The sequence below is a fragment of the Bombina bombina genome, chromosome 5 (assembly GCF_027579735.1).
Source record: "Bombina bombina isolate aBomBom1 chromosome 5, aBomBom1.pri, whole genome shotgun sequence".
In the NCBI taxonomy this organism is placed as follows: domain Eukaryota; kingdom Metazoa; phylum Chordata; class Amphibia; order Anura; family Bombinatoridae; genus Bombina; species Bombina bombina.
Window position 1 is genome coordinate 529,084,270 of NC_069503.1, and position 16,365 is coordinate 529,100,634.

General features: G+C 39.2%; 1 protein-coding gene across 2 annotated transcripts in view; it reads right to left on the reverse strand.

Annotated features, from left to right (window-relative positions):
- COBL (cordon-bleu WH2 repeat protein) overlaps window positions 1-16,365 on the reverse strand; it is a 558,417-nt gene that overhangs the window by 25,172 nt on the left and 516,880 nt on the right. For both annotated transcript variants that reach the window (XM_053714458.1, XM_053714459.1), the window contains one exon: window positions 2,782-3,046. In XM_053714458.1, the coding sequence (XP_053570433.1) occupies window positions 2,782-3,046 (265 nt within the window). The remainder of the gene's footprint in view (window positions 1-2,781; window positions 3,047-16,365) is intronic.

Sequence of the window (16,365 nt, forward strand, 5' to 3'; positions counted from 1 at the left end):
CAGCAGATTAGGGGTTGCTTTTTAAGGCTAACGCCAAAATCTAGGAGTTTATCTTTTTGGCACACATGAACTATCACGGTCTAGCTGTAAAAAGCTGTCAAAATGTACTGAGATAAGAGGCGGTCTTCAAGGGCTTAGAATTTAGCATATGAGCCTACCTAGGTTTAGCTTTCAACAAAGAATACTAAGAGAACAAAGCAAATTTGATGATAAAAGTAAACTGGAAAGTTGTTTAACATTGCATGCCCTATCTGAATCATGGGAGTTTAATTTTGACTAGAAAGAGACATAAAGCCCATTTTTTCTTTCATGGTTCAGACAGAACATTCAGTTTTAAGAAACTTTCTAATTTACTTCTGTTTTCTAATTTGTTATGTTGTCTTGGTATGCCTTGTTGAAAATCATACCTAGATAGGCTCAGGAGCTGCAATGCACTACTGGGAGCTAGGTGGTAATTGGTGGCTGCCCATTACCATTGGTCTACTAACCTGCATGTAACTAACTCCCGGTCTGCTACCCTGTCTGCAGATTACCTCTGGTCTGCTAACCTGCATGTTACTGACGACTGGTCTGCTAACCTGCATGTTACTGACGACTGGTCTGCTAACCTGTCTGCACATTACCACTGGTCTACTAACCTGCACATAACTAACCACTGGTCTTCTAACCTGTCTGCAATTTACCACTGGTTTATTAACCTGCATGTAACTGACCACTTGTCTGCTAACCTGTCTGCACATGAACAAAGGATTGATAACCTGACTGTACCTAAACACAAGGCTGCTAACTTGCCGGTACCTGACCGCTGCACTGCTAACTCGCATAAAACCCTTTTTTGAAGTTCCTATAAAATGTTAAGTTATGCAAAGTGATAAAAACATTTGCACTTCTACACAGTTATTGTTTGATCTATGTAGTAGCTCATATTAAAAGGAATTCCTCTGGATTGCAAAATAAAGCAACATTTGCTTAAAAGAGTGTGAGAGAGAGAGAGAGAGAGCATAAGAGGACTTTGGCTTTGGCTTCAACCTTATACCGGAAATACTGGTGTCTGCCAGAGACATTGCAATCAAAAAGACCTACAGTAAGCTCTTGTAAATCTTTTTGTATCTAGCTGAGTTTGGCTTGACAAACTGCCTGGAGAGACCGGGATCTGTTTGCTACTGTGAGCCATCTGCTCAATTCATTGGCTCTAATTTATCAAAGTCTGGCGGACCTGATCCAACAGTGCGGATCAGGTCCGCCAGACCTCGCTGAATACGGCGAGCAATACGCTCGCCGTATTCAGAATTGCACCAGCAGCTCACAAGAGCTGCTGGTGCAATACCGCCCCCTGCAGACTCGCGGCCAATGGGCCGCCAGCAGGGGGTGTCAATCAACCTGATCGTACTCGATCGGGTTGATTTACGGCGATGTCTGTCCGCCTGCTCTGTTATGGAGCAGCGTTCTTTGTGACCGCTGCTTCATAACTGCTGTTTCTGGCGAGCCTGCAGGCTCGCCAGAAACACGGGGAATCAAGCTCCATTCGGAGCTTGATAGATAGGCCCCATTGTATCTAGCTGTGATTGGCCTGAGGAATCGCCTGGTGAGATTGGGACCTGTATGCCTGTGTGAGCTATCTGAACGGCTCGTGAGAGTTCAGCAAGCACATCTGGCACTTTCTAAGTGCTTTACAATTTGTGAGTATGCTGTGAATATTTTCTTTGAATGTCACTTTACCATCAGTGATATTGCACCATTGTGGCGCCTTCTCTTTTTCATCCATTGTCACTAACTCGCATGTACGTTACCTCTAGCTTGCAAACCCACCTATACCTGAGCACAGGCCTGCAACTAATCTGCACTTGACCTCTGACTTTCCAGCCCCTGTACTAGACCACTGGGGTACTTACCTGGTTACACCCAATAACTGGCTATGCTAATCCACCTGCACTCGGCCACTATTTTACAGACTGGGTATACCAGAGTGACAGCAGATCTGTACTTGGACCACTAGCCTATCTGAGATACCTCTTGACCTTTCTATTTAGACAGTTGCTATCCCTTGGCTATCTCATCCATTGGTGCTCATTTGTCTTAACCTCATCCATATAAACATATAAATAAAGGTAATAAAAAGAATTTGGCTTGCCATTAGCTCCTTTCACTGATATCCAGCAAAATTATTCCTGACAATAACATGAGAAAGACACACCTGTGCCCTTAGCACCAATGCAGCTATGCACACACAGTTTTAAGGAGTAGTTATTTCAAATGAATAAAAAAAAATATATATATATAAAAATATATTGTAAAAGTTTTAGACTGTATAACAAGAATGTGCAGAATAATAAAGTTATACAATAAATGCAAAATATTCAAGAACAAATAAACAGAGTTCCGAACCATCTTATATATTGCGGGATTGTCATTTCTTCCCTTCTCTAAAAAAAGTATTGGTTTCCAAAAGGAAATCAGGGACCATCGAGACCTTGCCCACACTCTGCCTAACATCACCAATGCTCTCCCTAACCCCACCCATCAAACACCAATGACTTTGTCCGTGCCATTCATGGCACCACCCACAAAACATCTGAAACTCTACCCACAAGCATCCCTCAATAATCCTAGGCCTACCAATTCCAAAAGCATCTGGCAAATGGGAAGTGTAGTATGCAGTTATATAATAGTATAAATATTGGATATTTTCCTCTCTACTCTTAAATATAACTTTTTGATATATATATAAAGACACCTAGGCTAATTAAAGACATGCATGTTTATAGCATAGTGTAAACTCACCTTGTTTGCAGGCTCCATGAGTCATCACTGTTATAAGAGTCACTTCGTGTGTGGCTGTTGTAGGTTACATTTGATTCTGCCACTGACTCTTTACGCCTTATGTTCTCGTTTTGCAAATCGAGAGAGACACTATCAGAAGGTGAGCTCACCATGCCTGAATCTTCTGTGTAGCTATTCAGAGATCCTGTGTCTTCTTTTACTTTGGGATCCACTGTTAAAATTTCCTCAGAAGATACACTGCTATTACGTGCCAAGCGTTTTCCACCTGCGCAGAAAATAAAATCATCTTTAGCAACTTATTCAGAGGAATAAGTTAACCTGTATAAACATATTGCCTAAGTAGCAAATTTAACAAAGCAGAATGCATAAATTATCGTCCAAACCACCAGTGAAAAGTACATGTTGGCATTGCCATATAATAGTTATGTTGTCTGAATCTATATATGTTCTATTATTTTTTCCATAAAATATCAAAATGATACAGATATTGTACATAAAAAAAATTCAGATTAAGACAGCAATTGCTATACTATAACAAAACACAAAGGGCCTGATTACGAGTAATAAATTAGAGTGGCCACGTTAGCTTGTGTATTACAAGTTGAAAGCAAAAAGTTAGCGAGTGAGCAAAACCCGATACATGCTAACTTCAGGACTTCGGATATCATAACCGCATAAACTTCTACTCCCCATAGTCTTCAATAGAGAGCACTGTTCAAAACAAAACACATATTGCTTGTGTGCTAACCCGACACCTTGTTAGACCAACTTCATTAAAGCCGAATGTAGTTATGCATATTTTACATTGCAATGTTATTTACATAGAAGAAAATTTTCTTTTTAAATATGTATATATAATATATATATATATATATATATATATATTAGTGATGCACTGCCTCCCCTGCCTCTTATGAGTGCATGTCCCTGATATATATATATATATATATATATATATATATATATATATATATATATATATATATATATATATATATATATATATATATATATATATATATATATATATATATATATATATATATCAGGGACATGCACCCAAATGGAAATTCTGGACCGAAACCGAAAATCCAGGATGCACTTGGCCGAAAATCGAAACCGAAAATGTCTTTTTTTTTTTTTTGCATAATTAGACTATTTCATGAATAAATCTAATTGAAAAACTGCAAGCCAATAAAATAACAACACTTTCATTGAAAGTAACACATTAAAATTGGACAAAAAATATCTTAAAACAATAATATGCTACACAATCATTTTACCAAGAAAACAACAACAAAAAATGAAAAAAAGTATAATGCTATTTTCGGCCAAAATCTTTCTGCGACTGAAATTTCAGTGCATCCCTACTTAAAACAATATTAAATATCAATATACTGATAGTCCTAGAAAACTATTATGATATGCAAAACAGTAAGTCAAGTAATAAACTTAAACAGCATATTAGAAATATGCTACACAATAATTTTACCGAAAATAACAGGCAAAACCCCCCGAAAACCGAAATAACAAAAAAAAGTTTATGCGGCCGAAATTTCGGTGCATCCCTTATATATACTGTGTGTATATATATATATATATATATATATATATATATATATATATATATATATATATATATATATATATATAATATGCATATATATAAAATGCTATTTTTATAAAATATATTTATACCTACTGTATATATGTATGTTCACAAAGAAGAAAATGTTCTTTTTATTTTTAAATATGTACGTATGTATATATATATATATATATATATATATATATATATACAGCGCATATGAATAGACAGGTTCGGTCGCCAATGGCGAGTAAAAATTCCTGCGGGCAAGTAAAATTTACAATTTACCAGCCCGGCTGGCGATCTCACCATTGGCATCTTTGCACTATTTTTTGGGGGGCATAATATTGTGTCCTATCTTTTTTTTTCATAATACTGCAGCCGCACTATTTTGTTTACAGCAGCACCTTAATACTAGCGCAGCGCATTAATTACATCTAGCTTGTCCGTTGTTAGTGATGTCACATCATGGCGTACTATATTTTTAGGGAGCATACACACTTTAATTTGGGAGCATTGATACAAGCTTGTGTGTCCCGGATCACATTGATGTCACAGCAAACCTCCTCGTTAACGGCAGACGCTTTATGCTTTGTGGGGCACCTTGTTAGCGATGTTGCAACTGATGTACAATTTTGTATGGACTACAATAGCAGCGGAAATAATGAAAGAAAGTGCTGCTCAGGTTTGCATTACTCTATATTTTTCTGACATACTGACCATGCTTCTGGAAGTTACCTTAGCAATGTCACAGCATACGCACTATTTTTTTGGGAGCAGAATACCAGTAGCAGACACTGCTGCTCAGGTTTACATATATTTTGCAGACTTACTGATAAATCCTGTTCCATTTCAAAGTGAGGCTATATGATGTGGCGCTATCTTAATAATGTCAGTGAACCATCAAAGAAGAAGAAGGTAGATGATGCAGAAAAGAGAGAAAGGGACAGACAATATGAAAAGGAAAAGAGAGAGATACAATTCAAAGACAGCTGGATGATTAATGATAAGGGGGAAAAGAGAGAGTGGCTTGTGTACAACAGCTCAAAACAGGTTATGCTATGTAGTGTATGCCAGGCATTTTAAAACAAACGGAATGCATTTGTGGAAGGTACCAGCACAATGAAACTTGAAGGTATTCGATCAGATGAGCTTTCATCAGGGCATCTGTGGAGTGTCCAGTGTGAGTCAAACCGAAAATTAAAGCAGACTGAAACACCTGCTGGACAGGCAATCGCTACCATGACAAAGGCACAGACAGAGAAACTAAAACTACTGTTTCGCAACGCTCATCTCCTTGCCATTAAATCGAGGTCTTTCTCTGACTTTCCAGATTTGTGCAAGTAAGTGTATGCTTTTATTGTATAAAGTGTGTTTGGCTTTTCCCTAACTGTGTGCTTAGTTTATATTACTTTCTGTCCAAAATGTTAATTTTTATCTCTTAACTATTTTGTTTTTACAGACTTGACAAAATGAAGGGTTTGGATGTGGGAGATACCTATCTTAATGCCATATCAGCACGGTCATTTGTACACTTTATTGCACAGGAAGAAAGAAAACATACAAAAACAAAATATGCAGCTGCCAAGTTTCTTGCAGTCTTGTGTGATGGTTCAGTTGATAGTGCAGTGGTGGAGGAAGAAATTATTTATGCTAGATTTGCAATAGAAGGCAAGGTACACACAAGATTTGTGGCTTTGCAGTCAGTTGAAAAGGCTGATGCTGAAACAATTTCTCAGGCAGTAAATGCAGCAGTTACACAACACCTTGACCAGTCGTGGAAGGAGAAAATAGTTGCAATAGGCAGTGATGGAGCAGCAGTGATGCTGGGAAAAAATGGAGGAGTTGTGCAGAAACTAAAAGGACAGAGAAAGCATGTTGTTGCAATTCACTGCATGAGTCACCGCTTGGAGCTCAGTGTCAGGGACACAGCAGCCAATAATGAGTCATCAGAAGTTAAAGGATCTACTTCTAGGGTTATATTTATTTTATCACAAGTCGGCACTCAACCGTGCAAATCTGAAGAACAGCTATGCTTCTTTGAAAATGAGGACACTATTGCCTACACGAGCAGATGGGATACGATGGGTAGGCCACTTCTGGCGTGCACTTGACCATTTCCTCAAAGGTTACAAAGCAATCATACAACATCTTGATCAGGTATGTAGACCTCTGCCCCTTCCCTCTTCTCTCTCTATCTCTCCAGCCTTCCCTTTCTCCCCATGTCTCTCAAGCCCCCTTTCTCTCCCTCCATTTCACCCTCCCCACTCCTGTTCCTCCATATCTGTCCCTTTCCCCCTACCTCTAATTCCTTTTATCTCTCCTGTGCTGCTCTCATTCACTCTCTCTGCCTCTTTCTCTAGCTCTCCCTCCCTCTCTCTGTCTCTCAAAATTGAGAAACCAAATCCCAGAGAGAGAGAGAGAGAAAGAGAGAATAAAAAATGAGAGATAAGCAGGGCAATTATGTATACTTTTTCTTTATTTCTAGGTCCAATCTCCTGATGCAAAAGGTGTGAGAGGAGAACAGCAAGCAAAGGCCAGATGCTTTTACAGAGCTGCTACAAGTCTGTCAATGGTCCAGTATGCTTGCTTCATGTATGATGTGCTTTTATAGCTATGCAACTTGTCCAACACTCTTTAGAAACGAAATGCAAGTGTTGCAGATGTCCACAACAGTTTGGAAGTGACAAAAAAATACTGATCGCTCTGAAAGAGAGGTATGTACTTTTTTGTTTTGTTCTATAAGAGGTTTTGTTCTTATGTTCATATATGTTCCAGGTCTGTACCTGGGTCACTTCTTCATTCTATTCAGTATGATTAAGAAGGCACAGCTAAGTTTGAAGGAGTTGAGTTGAAAGGAAAGAATGATGCCTTCAAGAGTTCAAAAAGAAGTTTCTGGAAGCAATACAGTCCAGCTTTGAAGATCGCTTTGAAGACATTGAAGAAGGAGTTCTTCAGGCAACATCGGTGACATCCTTCATAACATGGCCTGACAAAGAAAACTCATAAGGTATTTCTACATTTAAAATGTAATTAGAGATGTTCTCTAATGTAAAATATTATTAGGACATATTAAACAAAAAGATGTTATTGAATTACATATATTTTGTTTAATATGTCCTAATTAGTATAGTTTAATTTTAGTAGAACAAAAAAATATGCATCAAACGTGTTTGCAAGGAATTTCTTGTTTTCTTTCTTCCAGACTTTGGCAATGAAGACATTGTAACTCTGATCAGTCAGTTTCAACCAGTACTAGAGGCACAGAGTGTTAGTTGTAGGAAAATAGTGAATGAATGGACAGTTCTTAAGACTAGTTTATATAACAAGAATGACTGGGAGAAGAAGCTGAAAACGGTCACCTGGCCTGAACTCAACAGAGAATTCGGAGATAAATGTGGCCATCTTCTGAGTTTGATGGACTTGATCCTAACCTTGCCAGTCAGCACATCAGAATGTGAAAGAGGCTTTTCCAAAATGAAGATGATCAAAAGTGACTGGCGCTCCTCCCTCATAACTTCAACATTGTCAGATTTAATGATTGTAAACCTTCATTCTGCACCAGTAGATCAATTTGATCCAAGTGATGCAGCAAGGCATTGGGCAACAGCAGGACCAAGAAAGAGAAATGTCACATTCAAAAGGTCTACAAATGAAACATCAAATTTAGTAATTGCTGTGGTTGCAGAGGTTCCAATCCCTTTTGATCATCTTGAAAATGATGAGGAGAAGCAGAAGAGTTTGAGGTGTCAAGACTTAATGAGGTTTATGATTGTGAGTTGAACTTCCCAGAGCACTCTGACTCAGATTGACATCTGTTAACAGTTTCAACAATGTTTCATGTGCAGCATAGATCAGTTACTTTCTGTATTGACTTCAATACAATGGCTGAGGCTCAGTTACTAATTTTATTTTCAAATTTGCTTAAAATATATCAATACTAGTTCACTAAAAGTCTAATTTTGCACTATCCCATAGTTCAATGATTGTATAATTGGACCAATGTCAGGAATCTATACAAAAATAAAGAATACAGGTTTGTGAGATTATAACAACAAGGTGTCTTTTGTCCTTTTTAATGTATAATGTACACATATGCAAATGCGCACGGGCGAGTAAATTTTCCTGCGGGCTGGTAATTTTTATCAGTTACTCGCCCAGTGGGCGAGTTCATTTTTTGGGTAATCATAGGCCCTGTATATATATATATATATATATATATATATATATATATATATTTTTGTAAAATATATATTCATACTTATATATGTATATGAATATATACAGGTATAGATAAATATACATATATGTAGAAATATCTATTTAGAAATATAAAGAACATTTTCTTCTAAGTGAAGAACAATAGAAGCTAAAATATTTACAGTAAAAAAAATATTAAAATTAAATAAAAATTATTTTTTATGTTTAAATGTATTTGAGTGGAAAGTGTATATCTAGTTACTCGATCCGCATACGATCGGGTGGATTGACACCCCCTGCTAGCAGCCGATTGGCCACGAATTTGCAGGGGGCGGCATTGCACAAGCATTTTTAGTGAAATGCTTGTGTAATAATAAATGCTGACAGTGTATGCTGTCGGCATTTATCGATGTGCGGCGGACATGATCCGCTGCAGTGTGCATCTCCGCTCGCACTATAATAAATCGACCACTTACAATTTATACTAGTTCTTTAGGTGCGCTAATCTGTTGAGTGCAAATTTTGTTTGTGCTCGATTGCAACCTTTTACTTTTAACTTGCAATATGCGCATCAGTTAGAACAGTCTCGATATTGCTTATCGCGACCTGCGCTAACTTTAGGGGCCACTTGTAATCTAGCCCAAAATCTGTGATAATATGTAAATAATTCAATGAAACCTACAATTTTGCACTTAATAAGTGTGTGATGAGAGAGAGGGGTAGGAGAAAGGGAAAGAGAGAGAGAGGGAAGAGCAAGAAAGAAAAAAGAGATGTCGGTTTAGAGAAAAATATCTCTCTCCAGTAAAAAAAAGTGTCCATGCTCATTAGCATATACTTGCATAAATAATTATACAGCATATAATAGAAACTAAAGCTGACAGGGCTAATTTTAAATAATCATTCATTTATAATTAAATTCTAACAGACTTAGAAGAAGTTTCACCATAATAGCATCTTTATTTCTATATTTAATCTTTATTTTCAAAGATTACCTCAACCTTAAAAATACTGGCCTTGATGGTAAAATACCAGTTGGTGGCAACCCTAGCAGTACTTGAGGGCTAAACACGGTACAAGCTGAAAATTCCTTTTGAGATTCGACATTATAAAGTGCCTCACTCTGATTCTTTCACTAACGCTCAAGTACAGAAATATGTAGCCTGTTCAAATTCTGTTAGGAAAAATGTGTAGCCTATTTCCCAAAAAATTCTAAGATCTTAAAAAGGATTTCTTTCCTAAGATATGGTGAGTCCACCTCTTGAGTAATTACTGTTGGGAATATCACTACTGCCAGCAGGAGGAGGCAAAGAGCACCACAGTTAAACTGTTAAGTATCACTCCCTTACCCACAACCCACAGTCATTCTCTTTGCTTTCGGTGCATGGAGGAGGTGAAGTTTAGGTGTCTGAATAGAAATTTTGATTTCATATACAAGCAAGTTTTGGGGTATAGCCGTATTCCACGTCATTCCTTGCAGTCGGGTAGTGGTGGCTTTAAAGCAGTTAGGAACTTGTAAAGAGGTACGTACTGCGTTTTCCTAACAATTGCTGTTCTAGTTTAGAAAGCCAGAGTTGGCTACTCTGTTTTTTCTTTTTCAAAGGTCTCTGGGAAGAACTGTGTCTTCTCATACCTTGTAAATGTCTACATGCTAGACAGCGGAGTAGGTAAGTGCTTTTTCTCCCAGTTGGGGAGACCATGCACTTAACAAATTAAAAGACACTGCTTTTTTATTGGGACATAGATAATCCTGTTGTATGGGTTACACTGGGGCATGAAGCAGGCACTGTAGCATGTGTGAGACTAACATTTAAACTCTTAAAAAGAAAGGGTAAAATGTTTTTATTAGGCTTTATTTTCTGACACATATTTACTTGATAAAACAATACAAGTTTAAATTGAAAGTAAGGCTGAATTTTCTATTTCAGCAGCTTATTCATTTCCCCATTGCTTTAAAATAAAACGATGCAACATTTTAAACTATCAGGTTTGAAAAAACGGTTATTTCTGGTACTCAGTGTACCAGGAAGCTATTTTTAGTGCCTCTCTGTGTCGCAGCAGTAATTTGAAAGTCAGACAACATAACGGCAGTTGCGGTCACATGACCGGCTTTACTTCATAACGTTTCTGAAGAAAAATTCATTTTTTCTCCATTTCTGGGTGATCCGGTCTTAATTGGAAGCGGTAAGGCACCTCAATAATTGAGGTGTGGGGTTGCCTGAGGGTTATTTTAGAAGTTTATTTGATGTTTATTAAATGTTTTTTGTTAACTTTTCTCACATAATTTTAGCTGGGGATCGATCCTAATTTGGGATAACATTTAAAGTGTATTTTTTCCTTGGCTCATTTTAATTGAATATTAAAATCTTTGAAACTTATCTGTACAAGTTTATTTACTGTTTCACAACATGTCTGATATGGAGCAAGAGCCTGCTCTCATGAATTCATGCTTATTATGTTTAGATGCACAAATTGCAGCTCCTATGCAATTTTGTTCTTAATGTGTCAAGAAAACCTTGCAAAATAAAGGTAACATTTTTGAGCCTAATGTCTCTCAGGATGATGCTGTTAAAATAATACCTCAGCTTTCTCCTGCTACGTCCCAAGCCTCAATGGCGTCACATGAAGTGTCCTGCGGTTCCTCTATAACTCCTAGTGGAGTTTATTTAAAAGCATAAATTGCTGCCCAGGTATCTTCAGCGGTATCTGCAGCATTAGCTGCCATTTCCAGATTACAGGGAAAACGCAAGAGGAAATCTAGAAATTCAGAAAGTAAGGTGCCTGTCCTCAGTTCTGCTTCCCAAGTTGCCCTTTCTCATAAGTCTGATGAGGAAGATACATCGGGACTTTGAGGGAAAAATCTCAGATTCAGACAGTATAATTCCTTCCCTGAGACTGAGGTGGTATCCTTCAGATTTAAGCTTGAACACCTTCGTGTATTGTTAAAGGAGGTTTTAGATACTTTAGATAACTCCGATATCCCTGTTGTTGTCACTCCTAAGAAATCTAGTAAACTTAATAGTTTCTTTGATGAACCTTCCACTTCAGAGGTTTTTCCTGTGCCGGACCGTGCTAGGGAGATTATCTCACAGGAATGGGAGAAACCAGGGATGTTTTTTTCCCCGTCTCCCATTTTTAAGAAAATGTTTCCTGTCAAGGACTCCATTAAAGACCCTTGATATACTGTACCCAAAGTTGAAGGGGTCATTTCCACTCTGGCTAAGAGAACCACTATTCCTATTGAGGATAGCTGCTCTTTTAAGGATCCGATGGACAAGAAGCTGGAGGCTTATTTAAAAAAGATATATGTTCATCAAGGTCTCCAATGGCAACCTGCGGTGTGTATTGCCACCGTGACTAGTGTGGCATCTTATTAGTTTGACACCTTGTCTGATTCTCTTCAAGTAGAGACTTCCTTGGATGAAATTCAAGATAGGATTCAAGCTCTTAAGTTGACCAATTCCTTTATTGCAGATGCCATGTTAGACTAGGAGCTAAAACTAGTTTCGCTGTCCTAGCCCGCAGGGCATTATGGTTGAAATCCTAGTCTGCGGACGTTTCCTCTAAAGTCAAGCTTCTGGCGATTCCTTACAAGGGCAAAACCTTGTTTGGACCCGGTTTGGCAGAAATAATCTCTGATATTACGGGTGGAAAAGGGTATTTTCTACCTCAAAATAAGAAGAATAGGCCTAAAGGACGTCAGAGTAATTTTCGTTCCTTTTGTAACTTCAGAGGAAAGCCTTTCCCTTCTTCTTCCAAGCAGGAACAATCCAAGTCTTCTTGGAAACCCAATCAGTCTTGGAACAAGGGGAAACAATCAAAGAAACCAGCAGTTTAAAGGCTTTAAAATAAAGTGTTTGCCCTCGATCCGGGATCGGATCAGGTGGGGGGCAGACTTTCTCAGTTCTCTCAAGCCTGGATACGAGATGTCCCATAGTATCCCAGGGTTACAAATTGTAATTCAAGACTTTTCCTCCCAGAGGCAGATTCCTTCTCTCAAGATTATCTGCAGACCAGATAAAGAGAGATGCTTTCTTGAAATGTATACAACATCTTTCCTCTCTGGGAGTGATAGTTCCAGTTCCAGTTCAGGAACAGGGTCTCGGGTTCTACTCCAACCTATTTGTGGTTCCCAAAAAAGAGGGAAATTTCCATCCCATTCTAGACTTGAAGTGTCTAAACAAGTTTCTCAAAGTTCCATCCATCAAGATGGAGACTATACACTCCATTCTTCCTTTAGTACAAGAGGGTCAGTTCATGACAACCATAGACCTAAAGGATGCGTATCTTCATGTTCCTATTCACAGGGACCATCACAGATTCCTGAGATCTGCCTTTCTGGACAAACATTTCCAGTTTGTGGCCCTTTTGGTCTAGCCACGGCTCCCAGAATTTTTTTCAAAGGTTCTGGGGGGTCTTTTGGCAGTGATCCATTCTCGTGGAATTGCTGTGGCACCATACCTGGATGACATATTGGTTCAGACGCCATCTTTTCAACAAGCAAAATCTCACACAGAGATATTGTTGTCTTTTCTTCGTTCCCACGGATGGAATGTGAATATGAAAAAAAGCTCCCTTTCTCCTGCTACAAGAGTAGCGTTCTTAGGGACCATATTAGATTCTCTATTGATGAAGATTTTTCTGACAGAGGTCAGGAAAAACAAAATCATTTCCTCTTGCCTCTCTCTTCAGGCTACTGCTCATCCTTCAGTGGCTTTATGTATGGAGGTAATCAGTCTGATGGTGGCTTTCATGGACATCATTCCTTTGGCTCAATTCCATTTGAGAGCTCTCCAGTTGTGCATGCTCAGACAATGGAATGGCGACCATGCGGATTTATCTCAGAGAATAGAGTTAGATCAGTCGTCAAGGGATTCTCTCCCGTGGTGGATTTCTCAGGAACATCTGTCTCAGGGCACATGCTTTCAGAGACCTTCCTGGGTGATCGTGACCACGGACGCCAGCCTGCTGGGCTGGGGAGCAGTCTGGAACTCGTTAAAAGCACAGGGCCTTTGGACTCAGGAGGAGTCTGCCATTCCCATCAACATCTTGGAGTTGAGGGTGATTTACAATGCTCTATTGGCTTGGCCTCAGTTGTCCTCAGCCCAGTTTATCAGGTTCCAGTCAGACAACATAACCTCTGTGGCTTACATCAATCACAAGGGAGGAACTCAAAGTTCCTTAGCCATGAAGGAGGTTACTTGGATTCTTCAGTGGGCAGAGACCCACAATTGCTGTCTATCTGCCATCCACATTCCAGGAGTAGAGAACTGGGAAGCAGATTTTGTTAGCAGACAGACTTTTCATCCTGGGGAGTGGGAACTCTATTCAGAGGTGTTTTCCAGCTTAGTGCTCAAATGGGGGGGGGGGGGTGCCGGAGTTAGATCTGATGGCATCCTGTCAGAACGCCAAGCTTCCAAGGTACGGTTCAAGGTCAAGAGATCTGCAGGCGTTCTGATAGATGCTCTGGCGGTTCCTTGGGTTTTTCAGGTTGGCATACCTGTTTGTTCTCCTTCCACGAGTCATTGCTCATATCAAACAGGAGGGGGCGTTGGTTATTCTAATAGCCCCTGCGTGGCCTCGGAGGATCAAGTTTGCAGACCTAGTGGAGATGTCATCTCTCTCACCTTGGAGACTACCTCTGAGGAAGGACCTTCTGATTCAGAGTCCCTTCCTTCATCCAAATCTCGTTTCTCTGAAGCTGACTGCTTGGAGATTGAACGCTTAATTCTGTCTAAGCGTGGTTTTTCTGAGTCGGTCATTGAGACCACGATTCAGGCTCGCAAGCCTGTTACTAGAAAGATTTACCATAAGATATAGCGTAAATATTTATTGGTGTGAATCCAAGGGCTACTCTTGGAGTAGAATTAGAATTCCTAGAATATTATGTTTTCTTCAGGAAGGCCTGGAGAAGGGATTGTCAGTCAGTACCCTGAAGGGTCAGATTTCTGCTTTATCAGTTTTACTACATAAACATTTGGTGGATGTGCTAGATGTGCAATCTTTTTCTCAGGCCTTGGTCAAAATCAGGCCTGTCTTTAAGTCTGTTGCTCCTCCTTGGAGCCTTAACCTTGTTCTTAAAGTTTTACAGCTGGCTCCATTTGAGCCGTTGCATTCTATAGACATTAAGTTGTTATCTTGGAAGGTTTTGTTTCTTGTTGCTATCTCTTCTGCTCGAAGAGTCTCGGAACTCTCAGCTCTGCAGTGTGATTCCCCTTATCTTATTTTTCATGTCGATAAGGCGGTTCTTCGTAGTAAGTTAGGTTTCCTTCCTAAGGTTGTTTCTAATAGAAATATCAACCAGGAAATTGTTGTTCCCTCTCTGTGTCCTAATCCTTCTTCTTCCAAAGAACGTTTGTTACACAATTTGGATGTTGTACGTGCTCTTAAATTCTACTTACAGGCGACTAAGGATTTTCGCCAGTCCTCTGCCCTCTTTCTCTGTTTCTCTGGGAAATTTAAAGGTCAGAAAGCTACTGCTACTACTCTTTCTTTTTGGTTACAAAGTATAGTTTGTTTGGCTTATGAGATTGCTGGACAGCAGCCTCCTGAGAGAATTACGGCTCATTCCACAAGAGCTGTTTCCTCTTCTTGGGCTTTCAAAAATTAAGCTTCTGTGGAACAAATTTGCAAGGCTGCAACTTGGTCTTCTCTACATACTTTTTCCAAATTTGATACTTTTGCATCGGCTGAGGTTTCTTTTGGGAGAAGGGTTCTTCAAGCGGTGGTGCCTTCTGTTTAGAACTGCCTGTCTTGTCCCTCCCTATTTATCCGTGTCCTCTAGCTTGGGTATTTGTTCCCAACAGTAATTACTCAAGCCGTGGACTCACCATATCTTAGGAAAGAAAACAAAATTTATGCTTACCTGATAAATGTATTTCTTTCCAGATATGATGAGTCCACGGCACCACCCTTTATTTTAAGACAGTTGTTCTTTTGACTATAAATTTAGGCACCTCTACACCTTGTGTTACTCCTTTTTCTCCATTTCCCTTCGGTCTAATGACTGGGGGTTGTGGGTAAGGGAGTGATACTTAGCAATTTTACTGTGGTGCTCTTTGCCTCCTCCTACTGGCCATGAGTGATATTCCCTACAGTAATTACTCAAGCCATGGACTCACCATATCCGGAAAGAAATACATTTATCAGGTAAGGTTTTTTTGTATTCAACTTTTTTCTTTCTTTCATCTAAAAGAGGGCATCACAAATCGTATTGCAGTTTTGTTTTAAAACCTCAGATTCCTATCCTGTCATAACATCAGAGGTTTGTCTCTCTCGAAAGCAGAGGCTATTGAGGCAGCCATTGGGGATTAATAGGAAGTTCAGAACCAGTACTACATTATTAGTTTCACTTTAAGTTTAAACAGCTTTTAGTTAACTTTTTTTTTTTTTCAGGCAAAAATATTTTCAATAACTAAAAATGCTGCTCTTTTATATGCCTGAGAGAAAAACTTTGCGTGTAATATCCCTTTAACTGAGAACAGGGGTGGCAGAGATAGAGTCTGGGAGGTCTTGGATGGGTACAAAAGACCTGAGGAATGGCAGCTAGGAGTGCAGCCAGTTGGACAGAAATATGATCAGGTGATTGAGGATGGAGCCTGCAAGGGGTTGGGCATTTGTGGGAGGAGTTTGGTGGGTTCCAAGTTATAGTTCATGAAACCAGGACATGAATAGGGCAAGGAGGGCTAGCGGGACTGGGATAACTAGGAGTTTAAGGAAAAGGAGGGAATGACAATAAAATTGGGAAAAGGTAGTCAAAGTGAAAGAAAGGCTAGGTAATGAAAGGAAACACGAGTTGC